Consider the following 26,747-nt stretch of genomic DNA (forward strand, 5'->3'; position numbering starts at 1 on the left):
GTGCAAAATGAGTATAAGGAGTTGGGTAAGAAGTTAAAAAGCAGGATCACAACAGAAGTGATCTGTGGATTATGCGAAAGTGAGGACTGCAAGGCTGCGAGGGAACACATCTTCCTGATGAAGGGCTTTTGCCTGAAAGGTTGATTCTCCTGCTCCTCGGATGCTGCCTGACCCGCTGTGCTTTTCCAACACTGCACTCTCGACTCTGACCTCCAGATTATTCCCAGTACCACGCAACAGTAAGGATAGAAGTAGGAAGACAGACCAGATGATTGCGAGTCTGGGGTGCTGGTGCAGGGGACAGGTTTTTCACTATTTGGATCATTGGGATCTCTTCGAGGGTAGAGGTGACCTGTACAAGAGGAACAGGTTGCACTTAAACTGGAGGGGGACTGGGCAGATTTGCTAGTGTTACGCAAGAGGGTTTAAACTAATTTGGCGGGGGTGGGACTTTGAAGAAGAGAGGGGCCATCGAGAAGTCAGGGGAAAATACATTAGCCATTGACAGCAAGTTTACCGTTCAGGATAGTCAGGGCACAGTAAAAGGAGAGAAAAGATTTCTGGTTTAAAGTGTATTTATTTCAACACGAGGCCTGACTTGGTATGACAGTTGAGCTCAGAGCATGGATTGGCTCTGGGAACTGGGATATTGTCGCCATAACAGAAACATGGCTGAGAGAAGGACAGGACTGACAGCTCAATGCTCCAGGAGACAGAAGCTACAGATGTGAAAGAAGTATAAGTAAGTGGGGAGGGAGAGTTGGCCTTTTGGTAAGAGGGGACATAACAACAGTGCTGAGAGAGCATATTCTTCAGGAGTCATCAAATGAGGCCATATGGTTAAAACTTAGGAACAAGGGGGGGGGGGGGGAAATGAGGATTGTATTACAGACTCCCAAATAGCCAGCTGGTACTAAAGGAGCAGATGTGTCGAGAGATTGCAGATTCCTATAGGGATGAGAGAGTAGCATTGGTTGGAGATTTTAATTTCCCCTGTATTGACTGGGCCACTCAAAAGTGTAAAAGGCTTGGACACAGTGAAATTTGTCAAATGTGTCAAAGAAAGTTTCCTCAATCAATATGTAGAGGGCCCTACTCATGTGAGTGCAACACTGGACCTTTGCTTAGGAAATGAGATTGGGTAAGTGACTGATGTGTCAGTCAGAGAGCACTTTGGGTCCAGCGACCATAACAATGTTGCAACTAAGAGTTATGAATAAAGATAGGATAGGTCCACAAGTTTAGGATCTAAACTCGAGCAGGGTCAATTTTGAGGTCTTTAGGCAGGATCTAGCAGAGGTTGATTAGATGAGTCTGATGGAAAAGGAACGAGTGGCAAATGGGAGGCTTTTAAAAGAACCCAGGGCCAGTATGTCCGTTAGCATGAAGAGAAAAGCTGGCAGGTTTAGGGATCACTGGCTGACGAGGGATATTGACACTCTGGTTAGGAAAAAGAAGATGACATACATCTTCATTTGAACTATTGGGCTCAAATGAATCTCAAGATGACTATAAAAAGTATAGGAGCACACTTAAGAGGGAAATCAAAAGAGCAAAAAGAGGTCATGAAATGGATCTGGCAGAAAAGGTTAAAGATAAGCTCAAGAGGTTCTAAAGCTATATTAAGAGTAAAAGGGTGGCAAGTGAGAGAATAGGTCCCCTTAAAGATCAGAATGGCTGTCTATGTGTTGAGCCAAAGGAGGTGGGGCAGAGTTTTAATGAATATTTCTCCTCAGTGTTTACTGAGGAGAGAATCATGGATGCTAAGGAAATAAGGGAAACAAATGATGGTGTTTTGGACTGCATACATATTACCAGAGAGGAGGGTGTTTGCAGTCTTAAAGCATATTAATGGTGGATAAGTCCCCTGGGCCTGATCAAGTCCATCCTCAGATGTTGTGGGAGGCTAGGAAGAAATTGCAGAGACTCTTGCAGAGATTTTTGCTTCATCTTTAGCCACTGGTGAAATTCTGGAAGACTGGAGGGTGGCTAATGTTGTTCCACTGTTTAAGAAAGGTAACAAAGAAAAACAAGGGAACGACAGGCCAGTGAGCCTGAGATCAATGGTAGACAAATTGTTGGAAAGGATACTGAGGGACAGGGTCAACCAACATTTGGATAGTCAATGTTTGATTAGGGATAGCCAGAATGGATTTGTGCTCAGGAAGTCATGTCTTAAAAATCTTTTAGAATTTTTCGAAGAGGTAGCTAAGAGGGTAGGGCAGTGGATGTCTATAAGATCCCGCATGGCAGGCTAGTCATGAAGGTTAGGTCACATGGGATTCAAAATTGATGATGGCAGGAAGCAGAGGATGATGCTTGAAGGTTGCTTCTCAGATTGGAGACCTCTGATTCGTGGTGTGCCACAGGAACCTTTATTATTTGTTATTTAACTAAATTATCTGGATGTGAATGTACAAGGCATGATTAATAAGGTTGCAGTTTACAAAATTAGGAGGTATCGTTGATAGCGAGGAAGGTTATCAAAACTTAGAGGGATCTTGATCAGATGGGGAAGTGGGCTGAGGATCGGCAAATGTAATTCAATACAGATAAGTGTGAGGTGCTTCATTTTGAAAAGTCAAACCAAGGTAGGACTTATACAGTAAATGGTAAGGTCCTGAGGAGTGCTGTGGAACAGAGGGACCTAGAAGTAAACTACATCGCTCTTTGAAAGGGGTGTCACAGGTAGACAGGGTGGTGAAGAAGGCAATTAGCATGCTAGCCTTCATCGGTCAAGGCACTGAGTATAAGAGTTGGGGTGTTATGTTATGTTTCTATAAATCATTGGTGAGGCCGCATTTGGGAGTGTTGTGTACAGTTTTGGTCACCGTGTTATAGGAAGGACATAATTAAACTGGAAAGAGTGCAAAGAAGATTTACAAGGATGTTGCCAGGACTAGTCAGCCTGAGATATAGGGGGAGGTTGGCCAAGATAGGACTTCATTCCTTGGAATGTAGGAGAATGAGGGGTGACCTTACTGAAGTGTTTAAAATCATGAAGGACATAGATAGGATGAATGTATATAATCTTTTTCCCAGGGATGGGTTATTGAAAACTGGACGGCATCAGTTTAAGGTGAGAGAGGGGAACGATTTAAGAAGGACCTGAGGAGCAACTTCTTCACACAAGAGAGTGGTGCGCATATGGAATGGGCTGCCACAGAAAGTGGTTGAGGCAGGTACAGTAGAAACAAGTTAAAAAAACATTTGGATTGGTACATGGATGGGAAGGCTTTGAGAGGGATATAGACCTGTTTCCATGCTTCTGTGGCCAGCTTGACTGCCATTGTGCATATTCTATTCATTAAACACATCACTTTACTGCTTTCTGAAAGAAATAATGACCTGTCATCTTGCGCTAACAGCATGGACTCTATCCAAAAGATAGCACTTCAACAGGGCAGCCTCTTCTTTTCATTCATTCATGGGATTTGAGCATTGGTGGATAGGCCAGCACTTATCTCTAATTGCCCTTGAGAAGGTGGTGGTGAGCTGCCCTCCCTCATTGCTGTATTGAAGCATCACCTGGATCATGTGGATTCTTAAACTGCAGCAAAATATACCACAGAGCTGAAGCTAATGCTTAATGGAATTCAGGAGAATGGGAAACTTCTGAATATGCCCGTGACAGCGAAACGAAGAAATGTCTTATTCAAATAATACAAATTCAGAAACATTTTTTCATACTGGTTTCAAGTCTTCATGAAAGGTCAAGAAATTGTTCCTATTCGTTCATTAACATGCATTTGCAATTTTTTCACTGGAGAGACTCAGTCAGGTAGCAATGCTTCCACATCTCAATAGACAGTGTCCAGGAAGGAAGCCAAAAAAGGGCAGTAAGACACCTGCATTGTGACATCAAGTGTTTAGGCTCCAACACCTGCCACAAGGAAGATTGTGGCTTTAATTTACAGATCCAACAATCACAGTTCATCTTCATTTTATGGGGCTTTGCAACCATTCAAACTGGTGAATCCTGTTGAATACCACCTTTAGCCCCACAAGATCTTACCTTTCTTCCACTCCCCTTATGAACAACTGGGACTCTCTCCTCCCCGGTCAGTGTATTGATGTCCAGTTTACTGGGGTCCTTGCACCGATGCCTCCTCTGTTTGGGACGTTCTGAAAGGCCGTGTAAAATTGCTGTACAATTCTGTCATGGAAACAGAATAATCAGACAATGCAGCTTTGAGCAGGGATGGATAGAAAAAGATTGAGAAAGATGCTATGCAGACTTTAATAAACATCTCTCAAACAGCAAGGGCCTGTGTTTGAATGCATTGCACACACTCATTTCTGTATCTATGACACTATCTCATAAATATCTGCTTGTCTTTGCTGTATTTCATCCACATCTCTCTATTTAATCTTCTATAATAGAACATTCAGCCAGAACACCTCAACTCTTAAGTCTATTCCTAAACTTTTGGTTTGCTACTTCTCTCCCCACCTTCAAATTATTTCTCAGAACTTACCTCTGACCATTATATTTGTTCAGTGGCCAAAATTACTGGTTAGTGTCTGATGTTCTCCCTATAACATACCTCGGCAGGTAGATGAAGAGCTGAGGAAAATAGTGATCTGTTATTTCTTTGTTACCTCCCCTCTCTCTCCTCTTAAGGTTATGTCAGCTTCATGGGCAACAACTGCTCTCCCACAGCGAGTGAGATATGTCACATGCAAGTGTCAAGTATGCAAAATATTCAGGCAATCCCATCCTCAGACTATTGCATTTTAACTGCTTTTTAATTTGGCAACAAAGAGAACACAAAGATTTGTGTCTAGTTTGGGTGATGTGCACTTTGGAGATGGAGATGGAGCTGGAATGGAGGACGTTTCCTTGTGCCTGCTGCCATTGAGTGCCCAAAACAGTTGAAGTTGTGGACTTTGGATTTGCTGCAAAGTGTCCTTGATGAATAGCTGCAATGCATCTAATGGATGATACACACTGCACTGGCAGTGGAAGGAGTGGGTGTTTTAACGTGATGCAGGCTGCTTTGTCCGGTATGAAAGGCAACAAATGGTAATCCAGCAGCTGCAATTTTTCCAGCTGTCTGCTTCATCACCAGAAACAAACCCACCAAAACAAAACAATCCCTTTCAGCGTGCAAGCGTGTAAGTGGTGTTACCGACAGTATACTTACAGGAGCCAGGTTGGACACATCCATAGTGTAGGTGGGATGTTGCCTCAGCCACTCGATCAGACTCTTGTTTTTCTGCTCTTCCTCAGTTGGCAGTCGCTGCTTGCCTTGGGGGAGTTTAATCATCATGTTGGACATGCTGTCGGCAGAGCGAGCCACCCCAGAGAAAAGCTGCTTCGATAGGTCCACCTCCTTTATGAAAAAGAAAATCCCTAATCATAGAATCATACAGCACAGGAGGTCACTTGCCCCACGTGCCTGTGCTGACTCTTTGAAGGAACTATTTAATGCCCCAACTCCTTGCTCTTTCCCACAGCACTCAAGCTTCATTGATTAAACCTTTCACTTATTGCTAAAACAGAGGAAGGTATTATAAGGCAGCCCAATATTTAGGTCCATAAATATATGAGGGTCACCAATAAATCCAATCAGGATTTCAGGAGAAACTTCTTTAGACAAAGGGTATTTAGAAGGTGTCACGTGACCAAAAGGAGTGGCTGAGATGAATGGCATTTAAGGGGAGCTAGACAAATACAAGGGAGAAAAAGGATCAGAAATATATATTGTACAGTTTAGGCAAATAGGCTGAGAGAAGGCTCAAGCATAAACTCTGGCTTAAACCAACTGGTCTGCTCTTTTGTTGTTGCTGATGAAATTCTGAGTAATTCGACTAATTTCTCGTTTTCAAGATTATCATTGAACCGGTTTCCATTTCCCTTTCAAGTAGCACATTCCAGATCACAACAACTTGCCGTGTTAAAGGAAGTTGGACAATTCCCCATGTTAACTAACAGTTGCCTTAAATGTGTGACATTGGATTATTAAGCTTCCTGAGAGCGGCAAGAGTTTTTAAAAAAAAATATTCATTTGCCAGATGTGGGCTTTGCTTAAGGTAGTGGTGAGCTGCCTTCTTGAACTGCTGAAGTACATGGGAGTTAGATACACCTACAATGCTGTTACAGAGGGCCTTGCAGGCTTCTGAACCAGTAACAGTGAAGGAACAGTGATATTTTTCCAAGGCAGGATGGTGAGTGGCTTGCAGGAGAAGATGATGGTATTCCCATGTATCTGCTGCCCTCGTCCTTCTAGATGGTAGAGGTCAACAATTTAGAAGGTGCTGTTGAAGGAGCATTAATGAGTTGCTGATATGAATCCTATAGATGGTACACAATGCTGCTATTTGGCATTGATAGTGGAGGGAATAAACACTGAAGTTGTGGTAGGGGGAATCAAATCAAGCTGTCGATACCTCGGTGATATTCAGATTCTTGAATGTTAATGGAACTGCACTCATCAAGACAAGGGGTTGATTATATTTCTCTCCACCAGTAAGGAATAGCCTTTTCCCAACATTAGAAACACTCAAACTTTCATACTAGAGAAAGCAACATGTCAGGAACACAAACAGAATAAGCAGACATTAGACTGAATGCTTGCATTGTGGATTCCCCAAGTTCAGGAAAGATGTAACGGCCTTAAAAGGTGCAGACCGGAAGTTTACCATAATTGACCAGGGATGACAAACTTCAGTTAAGAGGCAACATCATCCAATGTCAGGGGGTGAAGTTTGGCTTCTCTTTTTTGGAAATGGGAGGTGACTGGTATTTGTGTGGCACGTGTTTCCCGACTTACTAACAGAGTCAAAGTAATGTACAATACAAGAGCCGTTCAATTCAGTTCACTGGGCCTATCTTACGAAATGTCTCATCCCACACGTCTTCGTTTCTTCTAACTTTGTAAGATTCTCAATCTTACAAAGTTAGGATACCCCTTTCAAGATCAGGATTCACCACCTTTTCAGTTCCTAATTCATTCTAACTCCTGGCAGTTCTCCATATTGATAATATTGATGTTATTCCTAGATCTTTTGCTGATAATTTTAAATCACTGACTTCTAATTATTGATCTGGAGAAAATCTTTTAAAACTAACTCTTTATCAATACTTTAAAACATTTCATCATTTGGAAATTGCTATGTAGTCAGTTCTGAACCTCGCCCCCCCCAAGTAGAAGATGCCAAAATTCTTCAACATCAACTCATAATTGAACACATTAGTTATTTCTCCATTTCCTCGAGTGAACTACTTTAAATCATTTAACTCGTGGTTAGTTACTCACTTGCCAGAAAACACCAGCTTCTCCAACTCTCCTCTTAACTCAAGTTCCTCATCCTTGGTGAAACTTGGTAAACTTTCTGTCTACCCTTTTTTAAAGCCTTTATCTTTTTCCTGAACTTGGAAAATCCACAGTACAAGCATTCAGTCTTTATTTTTATATTTCTGATTTACATCTCTCCAGCATGAATATTTGACTGGTCTTAAGGAATTGTATTGTCATTGGTGGATAGAATTTACAGTAGAGATATGTTAGCAACTTATGCAAATATATTTAAATTCTATGCAGTTCCATGATAGACATAACCCAGGATGGGTGACTTGAGATATTAAGGATCTCAAAAGCAACTGATCAGGTACATGACTGAATTTATAATTCATATAATTGTTACAGTGCCTTGCGTATGCGTGGACTCTCTAAATGAGCATGTGACCTAGTGATATTCTCTTGCCTTCTCCCTCCAATCTGTAGGAACTTATTCACATATAAACCCAGGTTCCTCTGCTTACAGGGAGAAATCTTCCCATCGGAGACAATCAAGGACAAGGAGCCACAACACTCAAAAAAAAATCAGAGCCAGGTCATTCAGGAGAGCAGTTAAGAAACATTTCACCAACTAAAGGATGTTAGAAAGGTATCATTCTCCCACAAAAAGCAGGAGATCATAGTTTAATTTATAACTTTACAACTGAGACTGATTTTGTATAAAAAGATAGGTGACGTCAAGGCAGAAGAACAAAGTTAAAATGCAGATGAGCTGTTACCTCACTGAATGCTATAGAGGCTGAAAGGCTGCAGCTGGACCAGACCAGGCAAGGAAAAGGTTTGGACAGTTTCCTTGCACATAAAATACAAAATTCTTCTGCCCATTGGAACTTTATCCCAATGCATTCTAGCTCTAACATTGTAAGTAACAGAACTGTATAAAGACACAGTATAGAAATAAGCCCTTCAGCCAGTCACGTTAATGCTTATGCTTCCATCAGCAGTAACTTAATCCCAGGTGTCTGCTGTGTTCCTAATTCTCTATACTCCCTTCAATTCCTTGACTTAATCTATTCTTTTATGGTGACATGGTGTCTGTGTTACTCAATAACTCATGAATTTCACTCCTGAGCCATACTGTGAATAATGCTTCTCCTGTTCAACTGTAAATTTATTACATTCGCTCATACCCGTGTCCTCCTCCTTTTAAACACTCGAAAGACTGTTTTTATCTACTCTGTGCAATTCATTTGTAATTTTAAACATTTCTATCACATCACCAATTGCTTCGGGTGACAAACGTCCTAATAACTGGCAATTAGAAATTTATTTCTGAACTCTATACAAGTGACAGCCAGTAGCCAAGATGAACCTATCACTCACTTGCAATTTCACAAAAGCAGCAGTAATCTGTCAGTCATTGAGATGCTGCAACTGTACATTCAGATGGAGTTTCTACACATCTTAGTAAAGGAGAGCCTCAGACAAGAGGAGTTGAAAGAGTGGGTGCAGAAAATTGCCTCATTCCCAAGACTGAACAAATGATATGGAATTTATTAAATCAGTGTTTATTGTCTTTATTTACTTACTTTTTAGAATTTGTTTATGGGATGTGGGCATCGATGGCCAGGCCAGCATTTATTACCCATCCCTAATTGGCCAGAGGGCACTTAAGAGGAGCCACATTGCTTTGGGTCTGGAGTCACACTAGGGCAGACCATGTAAGGATGGTAGATTTCCTTCCCTAAAGGACATGAGTGAACCAGATGGGTTCAATCAATTCAACAGAATAATCAACAATTAGATGAGCTTTTTATTCCAGACTTTTTGTTGAATTCAAATTTCACTGACTGCCAAGGCTGGATTTGAACCCATGTCCCCAGAAAATTGCACCAGGTAACAAATGACTAGTTCAATGACCATACCACTACACTATTGCCTCGCCGTCTATGGTTAGGGGTCCTCTTTCAGATTTATTCTAAACTGTAATCTATCCCACTGTCCAGTCTCATGTTACCTAGATTTGAGATTTTTCCAGCACTCTGTCTCACTTAAACAGTTTCCTGACCTGAATAGTCTATTTGTAGAAAGGCAAAATATTGAAGATGCTGGAAATCTGAAATAAACACAGAATGCTGGAGAAACTCAGCAGGTCTGGTATCCTCTGTGAGGAGAGAAACAATTAATGCTGAGAGCTGAAGAATCATACCAGACTTGAAATGTTTCTTTCTCCACAGGTGCTGCCAGGCCTACTGAATTCCTCCACTGTTCTCTATGTTTGTCAAGGGCAGCAAAACTTTACACCTTCACTCTTCACCAGGAGATAGTGAGGACTGCAGACGCTGAAGAAGTTAAAGTTGATAAAAGTGTGGTGCTGGAAAAAGCACAGCAGTTCAGTAGCATCTGAAGAGCAATAGAGTCAATGTTTCAGGCATAACCTTTCATCAGGACTCTGTGTTTATTTCAGGAGTAACTCTTCACCAGGGACAGTCTTGAGTTCCATGAATTGCCCTTGAACAGAGGCCCAAGTTTCCAGTTACCACCAGCCGCCTTCATCTGGTTGTACTTGTCCGCACACTGAACAACTTCTCTTTTCACTCCACTCACTTTCTTCTAAATAAAAGGTTGCTATTGTTAGCTGCATGGATCCAAGTTATGTCTGCCAATTTCCACCCTTCTCCCATCTAAAGAAAACACCCACTCTTCTTTTTTCCCCTCCCTCAGTTTTGGGAATGTGTCATAAATGAACAGACTACAAGCCCACCAAATCCTAAAAGGATCCCAACGCTGCTTAAGTTTATCTGTCACCATACATCTGCTCTGATCTCTACCATGACCTGCTTCTGACACATTTTCCTTTCTCTTCAACTGAAGATTTCTCTTTTACTGATTGATAAATGTGTGTTCATTCTTTTTCCCATAATTGTGCTTGCAACTTTCCCCTGCATCCCAGAACCATGTAACGGTTTCCCTTGTTCACAGCTTCTGCCCCTCGAGCCTCTAAAATCAACTGATCACTTTCCATCATTTCCACAACCTCTTAACAGAATTCCACCATGAAACATATCTTTACCTCCTCGTTCCTTTCAACAGTCCAAAAGGATTATTTCATCTGTGACAGTCTGGTCCACTTCTCAATTCATCCCCAAAACTCCCTGCCCTTCCCTCAGCACCTTCCCATTCAAGTGCAGGAACTGCAACACCAACCCATTCACTATCCATCAGTCTACTGTGTCAGACTCCAAACACTTCATCTGGATGGAACAATTATACACACATACGTTTTCAAAGTAATATATCTGCTTTGCATAATTGTGGTCTTATCAACATTGAAGACTAAATGCAGATGAGGTGATCACTTTGTACAACACCATTGTTCAGTCTGCAAGCTTCCCCTGAACTTTCAGTGGGTTGTCACTTTAATTCTCCATCTTGCCCTCAGGCTGACCTCTCTGTCCTCAGTCTCCTGCAGTGTCAGATTAAAACTTATTGCAAGGTTGGGAAACAGCACTCATCTTTCTATTATTCAAATTACAGCTTTCTGGAATTAACATTTGCTTCAGTAATTTCAGATCATAATCTATATTCCTATTTTGTCTCCCTGTTCTTTGCAATTCTGTCTTTAGTCTCATTCTTTTCCATTTCATGCTCTCAAATGGCTGATGTTCATCACTTTCATTCCATCTCCTTCACACATTTTTGTTTCTTTTGTCTATAAAATGTAAGAGCAGAAGGTGGTCACTTGGCCCATCGAGTCTGCTCCACCTTTAATTAGCTCATGGCTGATCTGATCATCCTCAACTCCACTTTCCAGCCTTCTCCCCATAACCCTTGATTCTTGTACTGATTAAAAATCTGTCTATCTCAACCTTGCACTTACATAACGGCCCAACCTGTACACTCTTTCATTGTTAAGAATTTCATAGATTCACTATCCTCAGAAAAAAAAATCCTCAGCTGTCTTGAGTGAGGGATGCCTTAAGCAGAGATTACACCTTCTGGTCCTAGATTCTCCCTTTCCATTGATAAAGGGACCAAAACTGTTCACAGTATTCCAGCTGTGGTCTGACTGGTGCCCTGTATAGCTGTAACAAGCCTTCCCCTTTTTTTTATACTCCATTGCCTTTGGAAGAAAGGAGGCAAGCATTCCAATTGCCTTCCCCATTAGTTGCTGAACTTAGGTGCTAGCTTTTTGTAATTTATGCACAAAGGTCCCCAAATCCCTCTCTGATGCAGCTTTCTTAGTCTTTCTCCACTTCAATAATGTTCAACTCCCCTTTTCCTCCAGTCAAAACTCTCAACCTCATATTCCTCCACATTATATTCCATCTGCCAAGGTTTTGCCCACTCACTCAGCCTGTCTATATCCCTCTGTAGACTCTTCATACCATCCCCACCACTCCCAACCTACTTTGGTGTCATTTGCAAACTTGATCTTGGTACATTCCCTTTCCTCATACAAGTTATTAATATACACTAAATAATTATGGCTCCAGCACTGATCCCTGTAGCACTGCACTAGTTACAGGCGGTCATTCTGAAAGTACCTCCCTTATCCCAACTCTGTCTTTTATTAGCCCATTCTCTATCCATGCTAATATACTGCCCAAACATCTATCGCCACTCCTTTACTCTTTCTCTACCAACTTTGTCACTTAACCTCTGCTTCTGTTCTTTTGCTCTTACCCCACATTTCTAACTTTCAAAGTTAAAATCTATTACATTTCACTGCCTGACCTGCTGAGATTCTCATGCTCTGTTCCTCTTTCTGGTTATGATTAATTTTACATTTAAGGAGCTCATGGCTATTACTCCATTGGCAGATCTCAAGCTCAGCACCCAAACCCAAAATGAATTCATACAGAAATAGGGAGGCCAGCCACATAATGCTTGCCACAATCAGAAGCTGCACAGTGCAAGAGAGCTTCATTTCCTTTTGCTATTGGCTCTTGCTGCTATGTAGCACCAACCACATCATGCCACTGTTTTCTACATACCAAGTTGTCTGGCTTTTTTTCCTTCATAAAGAGGATGTCAATTCCTTCAACATTCTTTCTTCGTCCTCGCCTCCTCCTCGACGTATCATCACCTCTAAAGGCGCCATTCATCACCTGCCCAGTGACTGGGTGGACGAGGCCTGCCTGCAGGACCCCAGCCATGTCTGCCCTGAAAGCACTCGAAGGCTCTAGTGATCCCAGCTTTGGTGTGCTTGCACTGATGACGACTGGCACTGAACTGGATGCCTCCTCAGAAGCCTTCGAGAGGTCCATAGCAGTCTCTTGCCACCCGTTTAAAATTACAGGAGGGCGAGTAAGAGATGGAGAAACCTCTTCCATGTTCTTCCTCTTTGCTCCTCGGTCTGTCTCAAACTCGTATTTTCGTCGTCTCTTTCTTTGATCCCTTGGGAATGTTAATGTGAGTAAACTCTCCTGTTTTCCAAACAGAATTGCACTGTGTCAGTAACAGTCATAACAAAATTGTTCACAAAGTAAAATCATACACAAGAATTGTACAGAGTCGTGCAGAGACCAACAGGTGAAATATCCTTCACGGTAGGATAGACCCTGTCTGAACTTGTTCATGATGCCAGTCACACATTAACATCAACTCTTTCTTACTCTGAACTAATTGAGCAAACCATTTAGACCCCTTGAGAAAAAAACTTCACTTTTGGATCCATTCAGGTCCACTTTAGGTCTTTTCAGTTTTCGGACATGTGGATAAAGGATACCCGATCTGTTATCAGTAAAAGCATGGACCCCAATATTAACCAATGGCTCAATGTGATATCACACTCATTTGATTCCTTAAAAATATCCAAACTCCAAACTGTTCTCACATTACCCATGTTTATTTTATTGTATCTGCTGTTTAAAAGGGCGGCTTAGGACACATCTCAGAGAGAACTCATACACAATAAATTTCCATCAATTGCCACATCCCACAAATTAATTTTCAGAAGTGTAAGAGATAGGTCCTGCAGAATTGGACAATGCAGAAAGAAGGCATAATGGACTATCTCAAAAGTTGTGGGGAATTTAATAAATTTAAAAATGGATAAGATACCAGATTTTTAACTGCTATTTTCAGGGTCACAAGAAAGGCAGAAATAGGCTGGAGGGATTCAAGCAGAAAATCAGCACATAGCAAAATGTGAAAACCCTGGAGTGGAAAAGGGCAGGAGCAGAGTCCACAGTTGGTCAATGTTTGAGGAAGGGGGCAAAATGACAAGAGTGCTAACTGAAGACACTGTTCGAGGGATGAGGAACAATGTGGCTTATAACATTGACTTTTAACAGGATCATGGGAGGAAGAAACTGCAAAGTGGTAGAGAATCAAATACCAAAAGGTTACACTCACATGGTGAGTAGACATGATTTAATTCCACGGTGCATATGTTTATTAAAGTACTTTATATCCTTCCCCTTAAGCAATACAGAAGCATGATCCACTGGCAAGTGGAAGGGGAGGATAATCAGCTGGGACTGAAACTCAGCACTGGATTCTTAATTCCTGAAGGAAAATCCTACAATTATTTTTACCTCATTTAAGAAAACAAATCACAGTCCATTAAAACAAACATGGGCAATGTGAGAACAGTTTGGAGTTTGGAACAAGGAAGTTTGGATATTTTTAAGGAATCAAATGAATGTCATATCTCATTGAGTCATTGGTCAATATTGGGGTCCATGCTTTTACTGATACATAGGTCGGGTATCCTTTATCCACATGTCCGAAAACTGAAAAGACCTAAAGTGGACCTGAATGGACCTAAAAATGAAGTTTTTCCCCCAAAAGGTCTGAATGGACTCTGAATGGACCAATAACAGCAAATGTCCTTAAAAACTGAAACTATCCTCTATATGAAAACCAGTCAGTCCCAGGGTTTTCAGATAAAAGATTCCTGATTCGTATTTATGACCTAGGTCTTGGTACACAGGCAACAATTTTAAAGACTTGAGACGATATAAAACTTGGAAGAATTGTAAACTGTGATGACGACAAATTTGGATAAAGTGGTGGAATGGACAGATTGAGGGCAGATGAAGTTCAATGTAGAGAAGTGTGCAGTAATGCATTTTGGTAGAAAGAACATAGGGAGACAAAGAGTACAAGTTTAAATAAAGAAAAAAATAAATTTAATCTGAATAAGTGAGATGATGCACGTGAGCAGGGTAAGCAAGGCAAGGGAATATATAATGAAGAGTAGGATCCTCGGTAGCACCGAGGAACAGGGGGGCCTGGGCTTCATGTACACTGGCCCCTAATGGTAGTAGGATAAATTTGTTAAAAAGCCAACTGGGATACTTGCCTTTATTAGACAAAGTTAAAAATCACAACACCAGGTTATAAACCAACAGACTTATTTGGAAGTACAAGCTTTCGGAGGGTTACTCCTTCATCAGGTAGTTACCCAATGAAGGAGCAGCGCTCTGAAAGCTTGTACTTCCAAATAAACCTATTGGAGTATAACCATATCATATTTATTAGATGAAGCAGAGTTTAAGTGCAAGGAGGTTATGCTGAAACTGTACAGGCCTTTGGTTAGGCCACAGCTACAGCATTGTGTTCAGTTCTGCAATCCACATTATAGGAGGGATGTGTTAGCACTGGAAAGGGTGCACAGAAGATTTACCAGGATGGTGCCTGTGCTGGAGAGTTTTAGTTATGAAGAGAACGTGGAGAGATTGGGGTTGCTTTCCTTGGAGCAGAGGAGATTGAAAGAGTGACATGGTTGACATGTATACGATTATGAGGGGCATTAACAAAATAGACAGGAAGGAACATTTCCTCTTGGTGGAGGGATCAATGACTGGAATGGCACAGATTTAAGGTAAGGGGCAGGAGGAAAAATGTTTTCACCTGGACAGTGGTGGAAATCTCAAACTCACTGTCTGTGAGGGTGGTAGAGACAGAAACCCTCATAACATTTAAGAAATATTTAGACACATACTTGTGATGCCAAGGCATACGAGGCAATGGAGCATGTGCTGTAAAATGAAATTAGAATAGTTAGGTACTCAAATTTCACTGGTGTGGATCCAACAAGCCAAAGGGCCTTTTTCTGTGCTGTAGTGTGAGGGCACAAGAGCAGTGGGACCTGGATGCATAAGTACACAGATCATTGAAGATGACAGGACAGGTGGATACAGCACTAAGTAGACTTTATTTATTAATAGAGACAAGCAAAAGGTGTTGAACCCGTTTAAAACATTAGTGAGACCTCACCTGGAGTACAGTTCTGGGCACCACACTTTAGGAAGGGCGCAAACTGATTGGAGAGGCTACAGAAGAGATTTACAAGAATGATTCCAGGTTTGAGAAACTTCAGCTATGAGAACAGATTGAGGGGTTGGGACTATTCTTCCTGGAGAGAAGGCAGCGAAGACAGGATCTGATTGACTTTTCACAATCATGAAAGGATTGGATTGAGTAGAGGATGGCATTATGATGCTCATTTGGAAAGCTGGTGTGGATACAACAGGCTTCATGGCCTCCTTATGCATCATAACATGTCCATGATCTCAGGTCAGGATCAAAAGGCTTTCTATACAGTAAGTAATGATGATCTGAAATGTGCTGGCTCAATGAGCTGTGGAAATAGGTGAACTTTGGACAAATATGTCAAAGCAGAAAATTGCACGTTGGAAGAAGAGGAAAGATTTAAAGGGCTACAATAAAAGATCATGGGAATGGAACTAAATCAGAGATCTCATTTAAAGGTCTGGAACAGGAATGAAGGATATTCCACATAAGTTATGATTCTGTAGCCCCATTGTACATTCTCTTAGGCCTTATATTCATGTCACTATGAACAACTCAAGGAATATACAGTTTTATTTACTGTTTTCTTCCTCTCCTTAACACCACCATCCCACCAACTGTGATCCGCATCAGAAATTCAATAATGACACAAATTAATCGATTACCTCGGGCAAGTTCTGGAGTGGTGATAGCGTACCTTTGTAAGGTGTTGGGCAGATAAGGAGCCATCAGCAATGCTGAGGGTATGTGCGGCCTGCACTGGAACACTCAGGCAGCTTCTCATGTTCAGAGTTTCTGTCGGAGTAGCCATGGAATACATTCCACTCTGAGGTTCAAGGCTCTGCTGCTGTGCTGATGGCCATTTCCCTTTTAACACGGCATGACAGATATTGTCAATGCGGTTTATGATGACTCGATCCTAAGGGTGTTAAAAGCAGAAAAAGCTTAATTGCAAACGTGAAGGTTGATTGCAAGAAAATGATTTGTTTTTTATCAATTTAAGATTGTTGTTAAGCAGCTAGCTAACAGAAGAACAAATAAATTTGCCCTACAGTCAAGGAAGTACTTTTGAATTGTACTTGTTTTTGTTTATTTTCAAAGGATGTGATTGCCAGCATTTGTTGACCATCCCCAATTGCCCATGAATGAAATGGTTTGTGAGGTTATTTGCAAGGACAACTAAAATTAAACCACATTGCCGTGGATCTGGAGTCACACGGTGGCCATGGAAGGTAAGGGCAGCAAATTTCCTTCCTTATACACAGTGAAGCAGGTGGGTTTTACAATAACAATAGTATGATGGCCATCGTTACAGAGACTAATTTTCAATTCCAGATTTATTCAATGAATTTAAATTCCACCATGAACCAGTGTCCATAGAGCATTAGCCTGGGCATCTGGAATATTAGTGCAGTGTCTTCTACACAGTCAGAGACAGTGCAGCTAATGCGTAGATCGCAACATCTCCAAGACAGCACGAGCATAAATTCCTCAATATATTTTAGGGCTCTGGTTGAGTTCTAAATATTGAACAGATCACGAAGAGGACCTCCACAGCTCTTCGAGGTTCAAAGTTTGGCCATGGCATCTTTCGGTTAACCCAAGAGAGCAGACAGATTTGAAATTTCATGTGAAAGCTGGCCATTCTGACAGTGCAAGTGTGGACTGTCAGTCTAGATTACAGTACAACCCCTATTCCCAGCAGCCTGTTGTCCATCCATGAAGCAGCTGTACCTAGTCTCCAAACTACCTTTGGCCACTCTGCAGAAGAATAGAGTGTTTTCTCTTGAAGCAGCTGAGCGATAGTTGGCTCTCTGATATCCTGAAGGAGGTTGTCCTGGATTTCATCTTGACCCAGGCTGGTAGACGTATTACTTTCCTCATCAAAATTCTTCAATGCGATAGCTGAGAAGATCAACATTCTTGTTGTAATAATGGTAGGGATGTATAATTTTAGCTTTTTTATAATCACAGTTTAGTAAGCTAGAGGTTTCACTTTCAAACCTCATCGTGGCAAGTTTCAATTTTGTCAATTGCTCAACTATCACTAAGAACCAACAATTTTACCAATGTTTTTCAGGGAAATGACTGATAAATTACCGTGTTTTCAATTTAATTTTAATGTCATTATGGTAACTAGAGACAGATATGCTGCATTGCTAGTGCTACCCAAATCCCATAAACAATATTTTTAATAAATACCTCACACATTGAAGGGCTTCAAAAGTGTTCCAATGACACTTTTTATCTGCTTTAAGTGCAGGGAAACATGACATTGATAGAACTGTTCAGGATTAACGATTGGGACACTGGTCAGAAACAGACTGTATTACTATGTTGTCAAAAGATAATGTACCATACAAAATAAGGAAGGAAGGATAATATATTAGCAGGGATAGAGGATTAGTTGATTGTCAAGAAACAGAGTAGGGATAAATTGAGCATTTTAAAATTGATAGTCTGTAATTGGTGAAATGTCACAAGGGTCAGTGCTGGGGCTTCAGCTTTCATAAAATACATTAATGAATTAGACTTGGAAAAAGAGAAGAATATATCTACATTTGCTGACAATCTATAGTTAGGTGATAAGCTGTGAGAAAGACATGAAAGAGGTGATGTGAGAGTGGCGACAAGGTGACAGGTGGAATATAATGTGGGGAAAAGTAAGGTTATCAACTCGAAGTATAGAAAAAAAAGAATATGTTTGAAAACATACGAAATTTGAAAATGTTGATATTGAGAACCTTTGGCGAACTCATCCAAAGAATACAGGAAGTTAGTATGTAGGGGTACACAGCATGCAATTAGGAAGGCAAATAGCATGTTAGCCTTTATTGCAAGATGATTAGAGTGCAAGAATACACAAGTCTTGCCACAATTGTTCAGTCTATCTGGACTCCTTATTTAAAAATGGATACACTTGCATCAGAGACAGTAGAGTGAAGTAACTAACCACCACCCCTTGAAGGACCCCTACTAGAAGGACAAGGGCAGCAGATACATGGGATCACCATCACTTTCAGATTCTCTCCCACTCCCCCGCACCACCAAGCTATTAGATTACATTACAGTGTGGAAACAGGCCCTTCAGCCCAACAAGTCCACACCGACCCGCCGAAGCGCAACCAACCCATACCCCCACATTTACCCCTTACCTAACACTACGGGCAATTTAGCATGGCCAATTCACCTAACCTGCACATCTTTGGACTGTGGGAGGAAACCGGAGCACCCGGAGGAAACCCACGCAGACACGGGGAGAACGTGCAAACTCCACACAGTCAGTCGCCTGAGGCGGGAATTGAACCCGGGTCTCTAGCGCTGTGAGGCAGCAGTGCTAACCACTGTGCCACCGTGCCGCCCTTACTTCAATGTCACTGGGTCAAAGATCCTGGAATTCCTTCCCTAAGGGGATTGTGGGTCTACCCATAGCAGGTGACTACAGTGGTTCAAGAAAACACCTCACCACCACCTTCTCAAGGGCAACTAGGGACAGGCAATAAATGCTGGCCCAGCCAGCAATGCCCACATCCCAGATATGAGATGAGAAGGTTGTCCTACGATAAAAAGCTGAGCGAATTTAATCTCTCTCTTCTGGGGGTTAGAGAAATGAGAAGTGATCTTATTGAAACATTCAAGATTCTGAAGGGGCTTGGCAAGGTAGGCACTGAGGGATCTTTTCCCCTAGCTGGACAATTAAAAAAGAAGCCAGTTATTTAGGACTAAGACGTGAAGAAATTTATTCACCCGGAAGACTGCAAGTCTTTGGAACTGTCTAGCCGGAGAATAGTGGATGCACCATCATTGAGAATATATTCACATAAGCAGGAAGGGAAATTGAGACCAGAAATCAAAATTATGGTATTGAAAATTGGAGCGGGTTCAGGGCGCTGCCAGGCTGACCTCTAAAGTTCCCTGTATTTTTGGGATTTAACTTAAAGGAACATGGATAATACAGGATTAAATGCATGAATTTTTGGACAGAGTGCAGGGAAAACATTTTTGCTTGCAGTGACTGGCAGGATATGGAATTCACTGCAAAAGTTTGTGATAGTACAGAAATCACATCAATATTTACAGATGGATAACGCAGAGTATAAAGTGATACAGGATCAGCTCAGGCGCGTGGGATTTAATGCAGCTCAAGTGGAAGATAGCAACTGTTTTGGCTGCGTAAGTTCGAAGTAATTCAATGCAATGCGTTGGGTTTCAGATAGACAGGCCAAAGGTTTTCTCTTGATATTAATTGGAGGAGAAATGTAGGTCTGGACTTGTCATGTTTCTGCAGGAATGTCAACTTTTCCTTAAACAGTCAAAATGTTAGCTCAAAATTTCTAAGTCAATGTGTCTCCACACCTCTTGACAGATGCTTTGGCTAAAAATTCCCCTTACTAACCAAGAGTCTACCCCATTCTTAAATACACTCAATGACTTGGCCTCCACAGCCTTCTGCAGCAATGTGCTCCACAGATTAACCACCTTCTGGGTGAAGATTAGACTACATTACAGTGTGGAAATAGGCCCTTCAGCCCAACAAGTCCACACCGACCCGCCGAAGCGTAACCCACCAATATCCCTCCATTTACCCCTTACCTAACACTACGGGCAATTTAGCATGGCCAATTCACCTAACCTGCACATCTTTGGACTGTGGGAGGAATCCGGAGCACCCGGAGGAAACCCACGCAGACACGGGGAGAATGTGCAAACTCCACACAGTCAGTCGCACTGATGTGTTGGGCCCTTCCATCATTTTAGAAGGGGGTATTTGTGGAACTCCTCCTCTAATGAATTGTTTAACTATCCACCACGATTCACAACTGGATGTGGCAGAAGTACAGTGCTTAGCTCTATTCATCACTTGCTGCTTCTGCTGCCTGGCATGCTAACAGTCCTGTTTGGTAACTTCACCAGGTTGGTTTCTTATTTTTAGGAATGCCTGATGCTTCTCCTCTCACAGGTCACCATATATTTTCCAGACTCTCACCTAATCTGTGCAATTTGCTCTCACAATGTAAGCCTTTTAGCTCCAAATATTTCTTTTAAACATGCCTTTCTATCCCCATGTTCAGGATGAAGCACAGCTATGATGGCTTTCATGGTTAACAGGTTGAAAACACAAGCTAAATGTTCACTGGTGCAATCTCCAGACTTTTAAGGATTTGATTATTAAAGAACAGTATAAGGTAAAGGTAAATTTAAGAGACGCTCCCCCATGCAGTTTGTGCTTTAAGGATCCCTGATACATGCGGGTTTGCAGAAACATTTAAGAAAAATGAATACCAACCACCTTCAGGTTGCGAGCTATCTTCCTCAGATTTCTCTTCCGTTTCGCATGGACTGTCATGTTCCTTGATGCAGTCCTCCAGGAGATGTCTGAAGGTCACCTCCTGCTTTATGGGGGCCACATCTACTTGATCTGATGGTGACCCTGGTGCACCATCCACTACCTTCACAATGGAATGGGCTGGTCTGAAGGACTGAAGACCACTGGGCAGACATTTCACACCAACTGTCTCAAATGGTACATCATCTGATTCAGGATGTACATTGGTCACGTTTCCAGCTTCCTTTGTTGAGCTGTTCTCATTCACAGCTACAGCTTGGTGTTCACAGCCTGGCACAGCTTCCATCAGCTTCAAATCATCAGAGACATCTGAATGTTTGGGCGTTGCAGGTGGGGAGTTTGGGTCAGACAGTTGGTTGATTTCAACTTGTGGTTTGTCTAGGCCATTTGCAGCAGTCTGCATATGACCCATGGCTAGATACTTAGCCTGCATGTCATAGGTATGTTCAATCATTACATTCTCACGATCAATTATCTCTGTTGACTGCTTATCTTCTGAACATCCATTTTCAGCTTGAAGCATCTCGCACTGTTTAAGGTCATGTTTTGCAATCACACCAAGTACTGTGTCTTTCACAGGTTCTGTTCCAGCCACACTACACACAGGTGCTACTACACTGTCTGCCATCTTCTCAGATATAGTTTGCAATTCCAATATACCATTGGATTTCACCTGCAAAAAGTTCAGACAGTTTATTCTAGTTTGGTTGGCATCACCACACACAGCCTGCAAGTTTTCCATTGGAGAACTGCACTTAAGGATAGGATTTTGCAAACTATCCCCCCCATTGTTGTCACTGCAGTTTCCACCAAACTCTCTTGTTCCTTTCGACTCCATGTGTGAATCTGGCACACTAAAAAATCCAGCCTGAATGCAACTGGTAGCCCCCCATTCATTCCTTGCAGCCACTGGGTCAGGTGGCCTTGCTTTAGCTTGGGTAGCATCACACCTCCTTGTGGAATCAGCAGCATCCTCTTCATTCTTCACTTCCAAGCAAACAGCGAGTGCTCCTGCTTCCGGGCTCGGCTCTTCTAAAGCCTCTTCCATCTTCTCTTGCTCCATATCCATCTGCTCAATATTGTCTTTCTCTCCTAGAGTCAGTACAGTGGATGCAGGGGATGCAGATTGGCTGAGGTTGAGTGAGGATTGGCTGTAAGGTGCTGGGACATTCTGGAAGTAACTGCTTCCATTCTGCACATAGTTCCTGTGGGCCTCACGGAAAGAAAGTTGAGGGTCATTAAGGATATAGTAGTCTGTCCGACTGAGGCCATGTTTGGCAGCACCAATCAGCAGGTCGCGGTCATGTTTGCCACATTCCCACCACACTGGCAAGTACAGACTAGGGCGGCACAGTTTCAACCGTTCATTCAGTTGTGGGCTCCGGAGTACCTGCTCCCGAACTTTCCGCAACAGCTCAATCCGGTACAGAGTCCTTGAAGCACGTTCTTCTGTGATGGGCTCAACAAAAATGCTGGGGTCTGAAGGCTCTGAAACAATAAAAGAAATGGGCCGTTAGGTACTCGTGCTTTGTAAATTCACTGCTCTAGGTTGCCCCCATGTATAAGAGACAAACTTGGGCTGAAACAGTCTTCAGATGTAGGTTTGCTCACTGAGCTGGAAGGTTCAGTTTCAGATGTTTTGTCACCATACTAGGTAACATCTTCAGAGAGCCTCCAGATAAAGCACTGGTGGCATGGTCCGCTTTCCATTTGTGTGTTTATGTTTCCTTGGGTTGGTGATGTCATTTCTTGTGATTACATCATTCCCCACTGTGATGTCATTTTCTGTTCTTTTTCTCAGGGGTAAATCGGGTCCAACTCAATGTGTTTGTTGATAGAGTTCCGGTTGGAATGCCATGGTTCTAGGAATTTTCGTGCATATCTCTGTTTGGCTTGTTCTAGGATGGATGTGCTGTCCCAGTCAAAGTGGTGTCCTTCCTCATCCGTATGTGAGGATACTAGTGAGAGAGGTCATGTTTTTTTTTGTGGCTGGTTGATGTTCATGTATCCTGGTGGCTAGTTTTCTGCCTGTTTGTCCAATGTAGTGTTTGTTACAGTCCTTGCAAGGTTTCTAGAATTCCTAGAAGCACGGCATTCCAACTGGAACTCTTATCAACAAACACATTGACTTGGATCCTATTTATCACCCGCTGAGAAAAACAGGAAATGACATCTCCAACAAGAAATGACATCACCAACACAAGGAAACCTAAACATATAAATGGAAAGCAGGCCATACCACTTGTGCTTCATCTGGAGGCTCACTGGATGTTACCGAGTACGGTGACAAAAGGTCTGAAAACAAACCTTCCAGCTCAGCAAGCAAACCTAAATCCAGAACCTCAACCTGAGCTACAAATCTTCTCAAAATGCGCTAACAGTCTTCAGACTTAATTTGGAAGCAACAGAAGAACTGGGCGGAATAGGTCATTAGAGCTTTCAAGCCTGTTTCACCATTCAATAAGATTGTGCTGATCGGATCATGGCCTTCAATCCATAAATTATAACCCTCAATTCTTTTGACAATCAAAATTCAGCTTTGAATTTCTTTAATTATGCAGTCATCACTACTCTGAGGATGGGAATTCCACAGAGAAGAAATTCCGATTCTTTTCCATCAATTATAGGAGACACTTTAATTTTAAACGGAGTCTTTAGTTCTGGATTCCTTCAAGTGGAAACATTCTTTCAGCATCTACATTGTCATGGGCCATCAGAATCTTAGGTTTGTCAATAAGATTATCACTCATTCGTTTCAACTCTAATGAATACAGGACAAACCTGTGCAAATTTTATTCATAAAGTAGACCCCTCATCCCAGGTATCAGTTGAATGAATGTTCTCTGAATATTTTAAAAACGTATTCATTCACAGGATGAAGGTGTCATGGGCCATGCCAGCATTTGTTGCCCATCCCTAAACGTCCAGACTGCAGATAAGAGTCTATGGGTCTGGAGTCACATGTAGGCTGGATCAGGTAAGGATGGCAGCTTCCTTCTCTCAAGGACAATAGTGAACCAGACAGGTTTTCCTGATGAAAGGTTTTTGCCTGAAAAGTTGATTTTCCTGCTCCTTAGATGCTGCCTGACCTGCTGTGCTTTTCCAGCACCACTCTAATCTAGACTCTGATCTCCAGCATTTGCAGTCCTCACTTTTGCATAGGTTCTCCCAGCAATCAGCGATGCTTACATGGTCATCACTGGACTCCTAATTCAGAATTTTATTGAATTCCACCATCTGCCCCAGCAGGATTTGAATGTGGGGAGTGAGAACATTCCCTGGGTCTCTGGATTAACAGTCCAGTGATAATACCACGAGGCCATTGCCTACCCTATTACTTCCAATGCAGGAAGGGACAGAAGTTACAGGTCCCAGTTCTGCTCCTGGTCAAGGCCCAAATCGGAGTACAGGGCTCCACCCTGACCTGAGCCCATCCAGTCCAAGGACTATACTCCTTGGAAAGGCAAACGGCAAAAGCCAAAAGGAGTTTTGACACAGGTTTTCAAAATCATGAGTGGCTGGATAGAGTAGATAGGGAGAAGCTGCCTCTGCTCATGAAAGGAAGAGATATACAATGAGAAGACGTAGTTTGAAAGTGAGTGCATGGAATGCATTGTCTGGAAATGTAGTAGGGGAAGGAGGTTCAATTAAGGCAGTCAAGAGGGCATTAGATGTTTTTTTTAATGGAAACAGGTTGAAAGGTGAATGGGGAAAAGGCAGGAGATTGGCACTAGGAGATGATGTGCACTTGAAGAGCTGGAGAAGACATGATGAGCTAAGTGGTCTCATTCTGGAGCTTGACAACTCTGTGACACCTGATCCCCTGTACTGCAACATTCTGCCGTCTCTCTCCATTTAAATCATGTTCTGCTTTTCTATTCTTCATGTGCAAGTAGACAGCCTCTCAGTTTCCCACATTACACTCCATCTGCCAAGTGATGCATTTAGGCAAGACTAATTCTAGAGCGAATTATACAATGAATGGAAGAGTCTTGGGAAAAGTCGATGGTCAAAGAGATTAGATTAGATTTTTGATTAGATTACTTACAGTGTGGAAACAGGCCCTTCGGCCCAACAAGTCCACACCGACCCGCCGAAGCGCAACCCACCCATACCCCTACATTTACCCCTTACCTAACACTACGGGCAATTTAGCATGGCCAATTCACCTGACCTGCACATCTTTGGACTGTGGGAGGAAACCGGAGCACCCGGAGGAAACCCACACAGACACGGGAAGAACGTGCAAACTCCACACAGTCAGTCGCCTGAGGCGGGAATTGAACCCGGGTCTCTGGCGCTGTGAGGCAGCAGTGCTAACCACTGTGCCACCGTGCCGCCCAAAATCTGGAGATCTGGGAGTGCAGGTCCATTGTACCCTGAAGGTTGCTGCACAGGTGGATAGAATGGTCAAGAAGGCATATAGTATGCTTACCTTCATTGGACGGGGTATTGAGTAAAAGAGCTGGCAAGTCATGTTAAAATTGTACAAGACATTGGTTCAGCTGCATTTAGAATACGGTGTACAGTTCGGGTCGCTACATTACCAAAAGGATGTTGACGCTTTGAAGAGAGTGCAGAGAAGGTTTACGAGGATGTTGCCTGGTATGGAAGGTGCTAGCAATGAAGAGAGGTTGAGTAGGTTAGGTTTGGTTTCATTAGAAAAAAGGAGATTGGGTGGGGACCGGATTGAGATTTACAAAATCATGAAAGGTATAGACAGGGTGGATAGAGACAAGCTTTTTCCCAGGGTAAAGGATTCAATAATGAGAGGTCATGCTTTCAAGGTGAGAGGTGGAAAGTTTAAGGGAATACACGCGGCAAGTACTTCACACAGAGGGTGGTGGGCATCTGGAACGTGTTGCCAGCAGAGCGGTAGAGGCAGGTACAGTAGATTCATTTAAAATGTATCGGGACAGATGCATGAGTATGTGGGGGGCAGAGGGATACAGATGCTTAGGAAGTGGGCAATAGGTTTAGACAGTAGATTTGGATCGGCTCAGGCTTGGAGGACCAAATGGACTGTTCCTGGGCTGTAAATTTTCTTTGTTCTCTTTGATTTCTGGCTCACTTAATCTATGTCTCTTTGCAAACTCAATGTCCTCCTCACAACTTGCTTTCTAACTGTATTGTCAACAAAAGTGACTACAATGCATTCAGTACCCTCATCCAAGTAATTAATAAAGGGACAGTTCACTGACAAAGTCAAGAGTGTGGTGTTGGAAAATTCCTGACGAAGGGCTCCTGCCTGAAACATCGATTCCCCTGCACCCCGGATGCTGCCTGAGCTCCTCTCGACTCTGATCTTTAGCATCTGCCGTCCTCATTTTCTCCTCGTTCATTGAAAAAGCAAAGGGAATAGGTACAAGCAAAATAACTAGATTCTGCAGATTTGGAATCAAAATAGAAAGTGCTGGAAAACCTCAGCAGGTCTGGTAACATCTGTGGAAAGAGAGGAACTGAATTAATGTCCCAAGTCCAATATTTGCACCAATTCAGTATAACTAAGAACCCAGAGACATTAGAAACTGAGCTGCAACTGCCTACCAAATCACCCATCCAGTGCAAAGTCTGGGGATCCAAATGTTTAATGGGGCTGTAACAGAAAAGAGACTATGGAAAAACACAAACCTTCCACACAGAGCTCAGCTTCTCACTCGGATGTGGATTAGAGTCCACCTGCTTTTAAAGATGAAATTTCTCTCCACCCCCTCAGGTTTTCCCTCTAAAGCATTAACTCATGGTAAGTTATGATCCACTCTCTCCATGAGACTATCCTCCATCCACTTGCAAAACTGAACAGCCTACTGGACAGGCTGACGAGTGCGGATAACCCCATATCTACCAGTTCACTTTTGAGAAAGAAGCACTTGATAATGATTGGAAACAAG

At 42.4% G+C, this 26,747-nt stretch overlaps 1 protein-coding gene across 7 annotated transcripts in view; it reads right to left on the bottom strand.

The window, feature by feature from the left end:
* The window catches only part of chd6 (chromodomain helicase DNA binding protein 6), a 266,964-nt gene that overhangs the window by 15,248 nt on the left and 224,969 nt on the right, over nucleotides 1-26,747 (bottom strand). For 6 of the 7 annotated variants that reach the window (XM_043710968.2, XM_043710967.2, XM_087994672.1 and 3 more), the window contains 6 exons: nucleotides 20,797-22,344; nucleotides 17,260-17,414; nucleotides 16,207-16,428; nucleotides 12,242-12,673; nucleotides 5,148-5,336; nucleotides 4,016-4,156 (listed from right to left, as the gene is read on the bottom strand). In XM_043710968.2, the coding sequence (XP_043566903.2) occupies nucleotides 4,016-4,156; nucleotides 5,148-5,336; nucleotides 12,242-12,673; nucleotides 16,207-16,428; nucleotides 17,260-17,414; nucleotides 20,797-22,344 (2,687 nt within the window). The remainder of the gene's footprint in view (nucleotides 1-4,015; nucleotides 4,157-5,147; nucleotides 5,337-12,241; nucleotides 12,674-16,206; nucleotides 16,429-17,259; nucleotides 17,415-20,796; nucleotides 22,345-26,747) is intronic. The other variant, XM_043710964.2, reaches the window with a different exon arrangement.

This window comes from Chiloscyllium plagiosum, unplaced genomic scaffold (genome assembly GCF_037043375.1).
Source record: "Chiloscyllium plagiosum isolate Xiang-an unplaced genomic scaffold, Cpla_swu_hap1 HiC_scaffold_15, whole genome shotgun sequence".
Lineage (NCBI taxonomy): Eukaryota > Metazoa > Chordata > Chondrichthyes > Orectolobiformes > Hemiscylliidae > Chiloscyllium > Chiloscyllium plagiosum.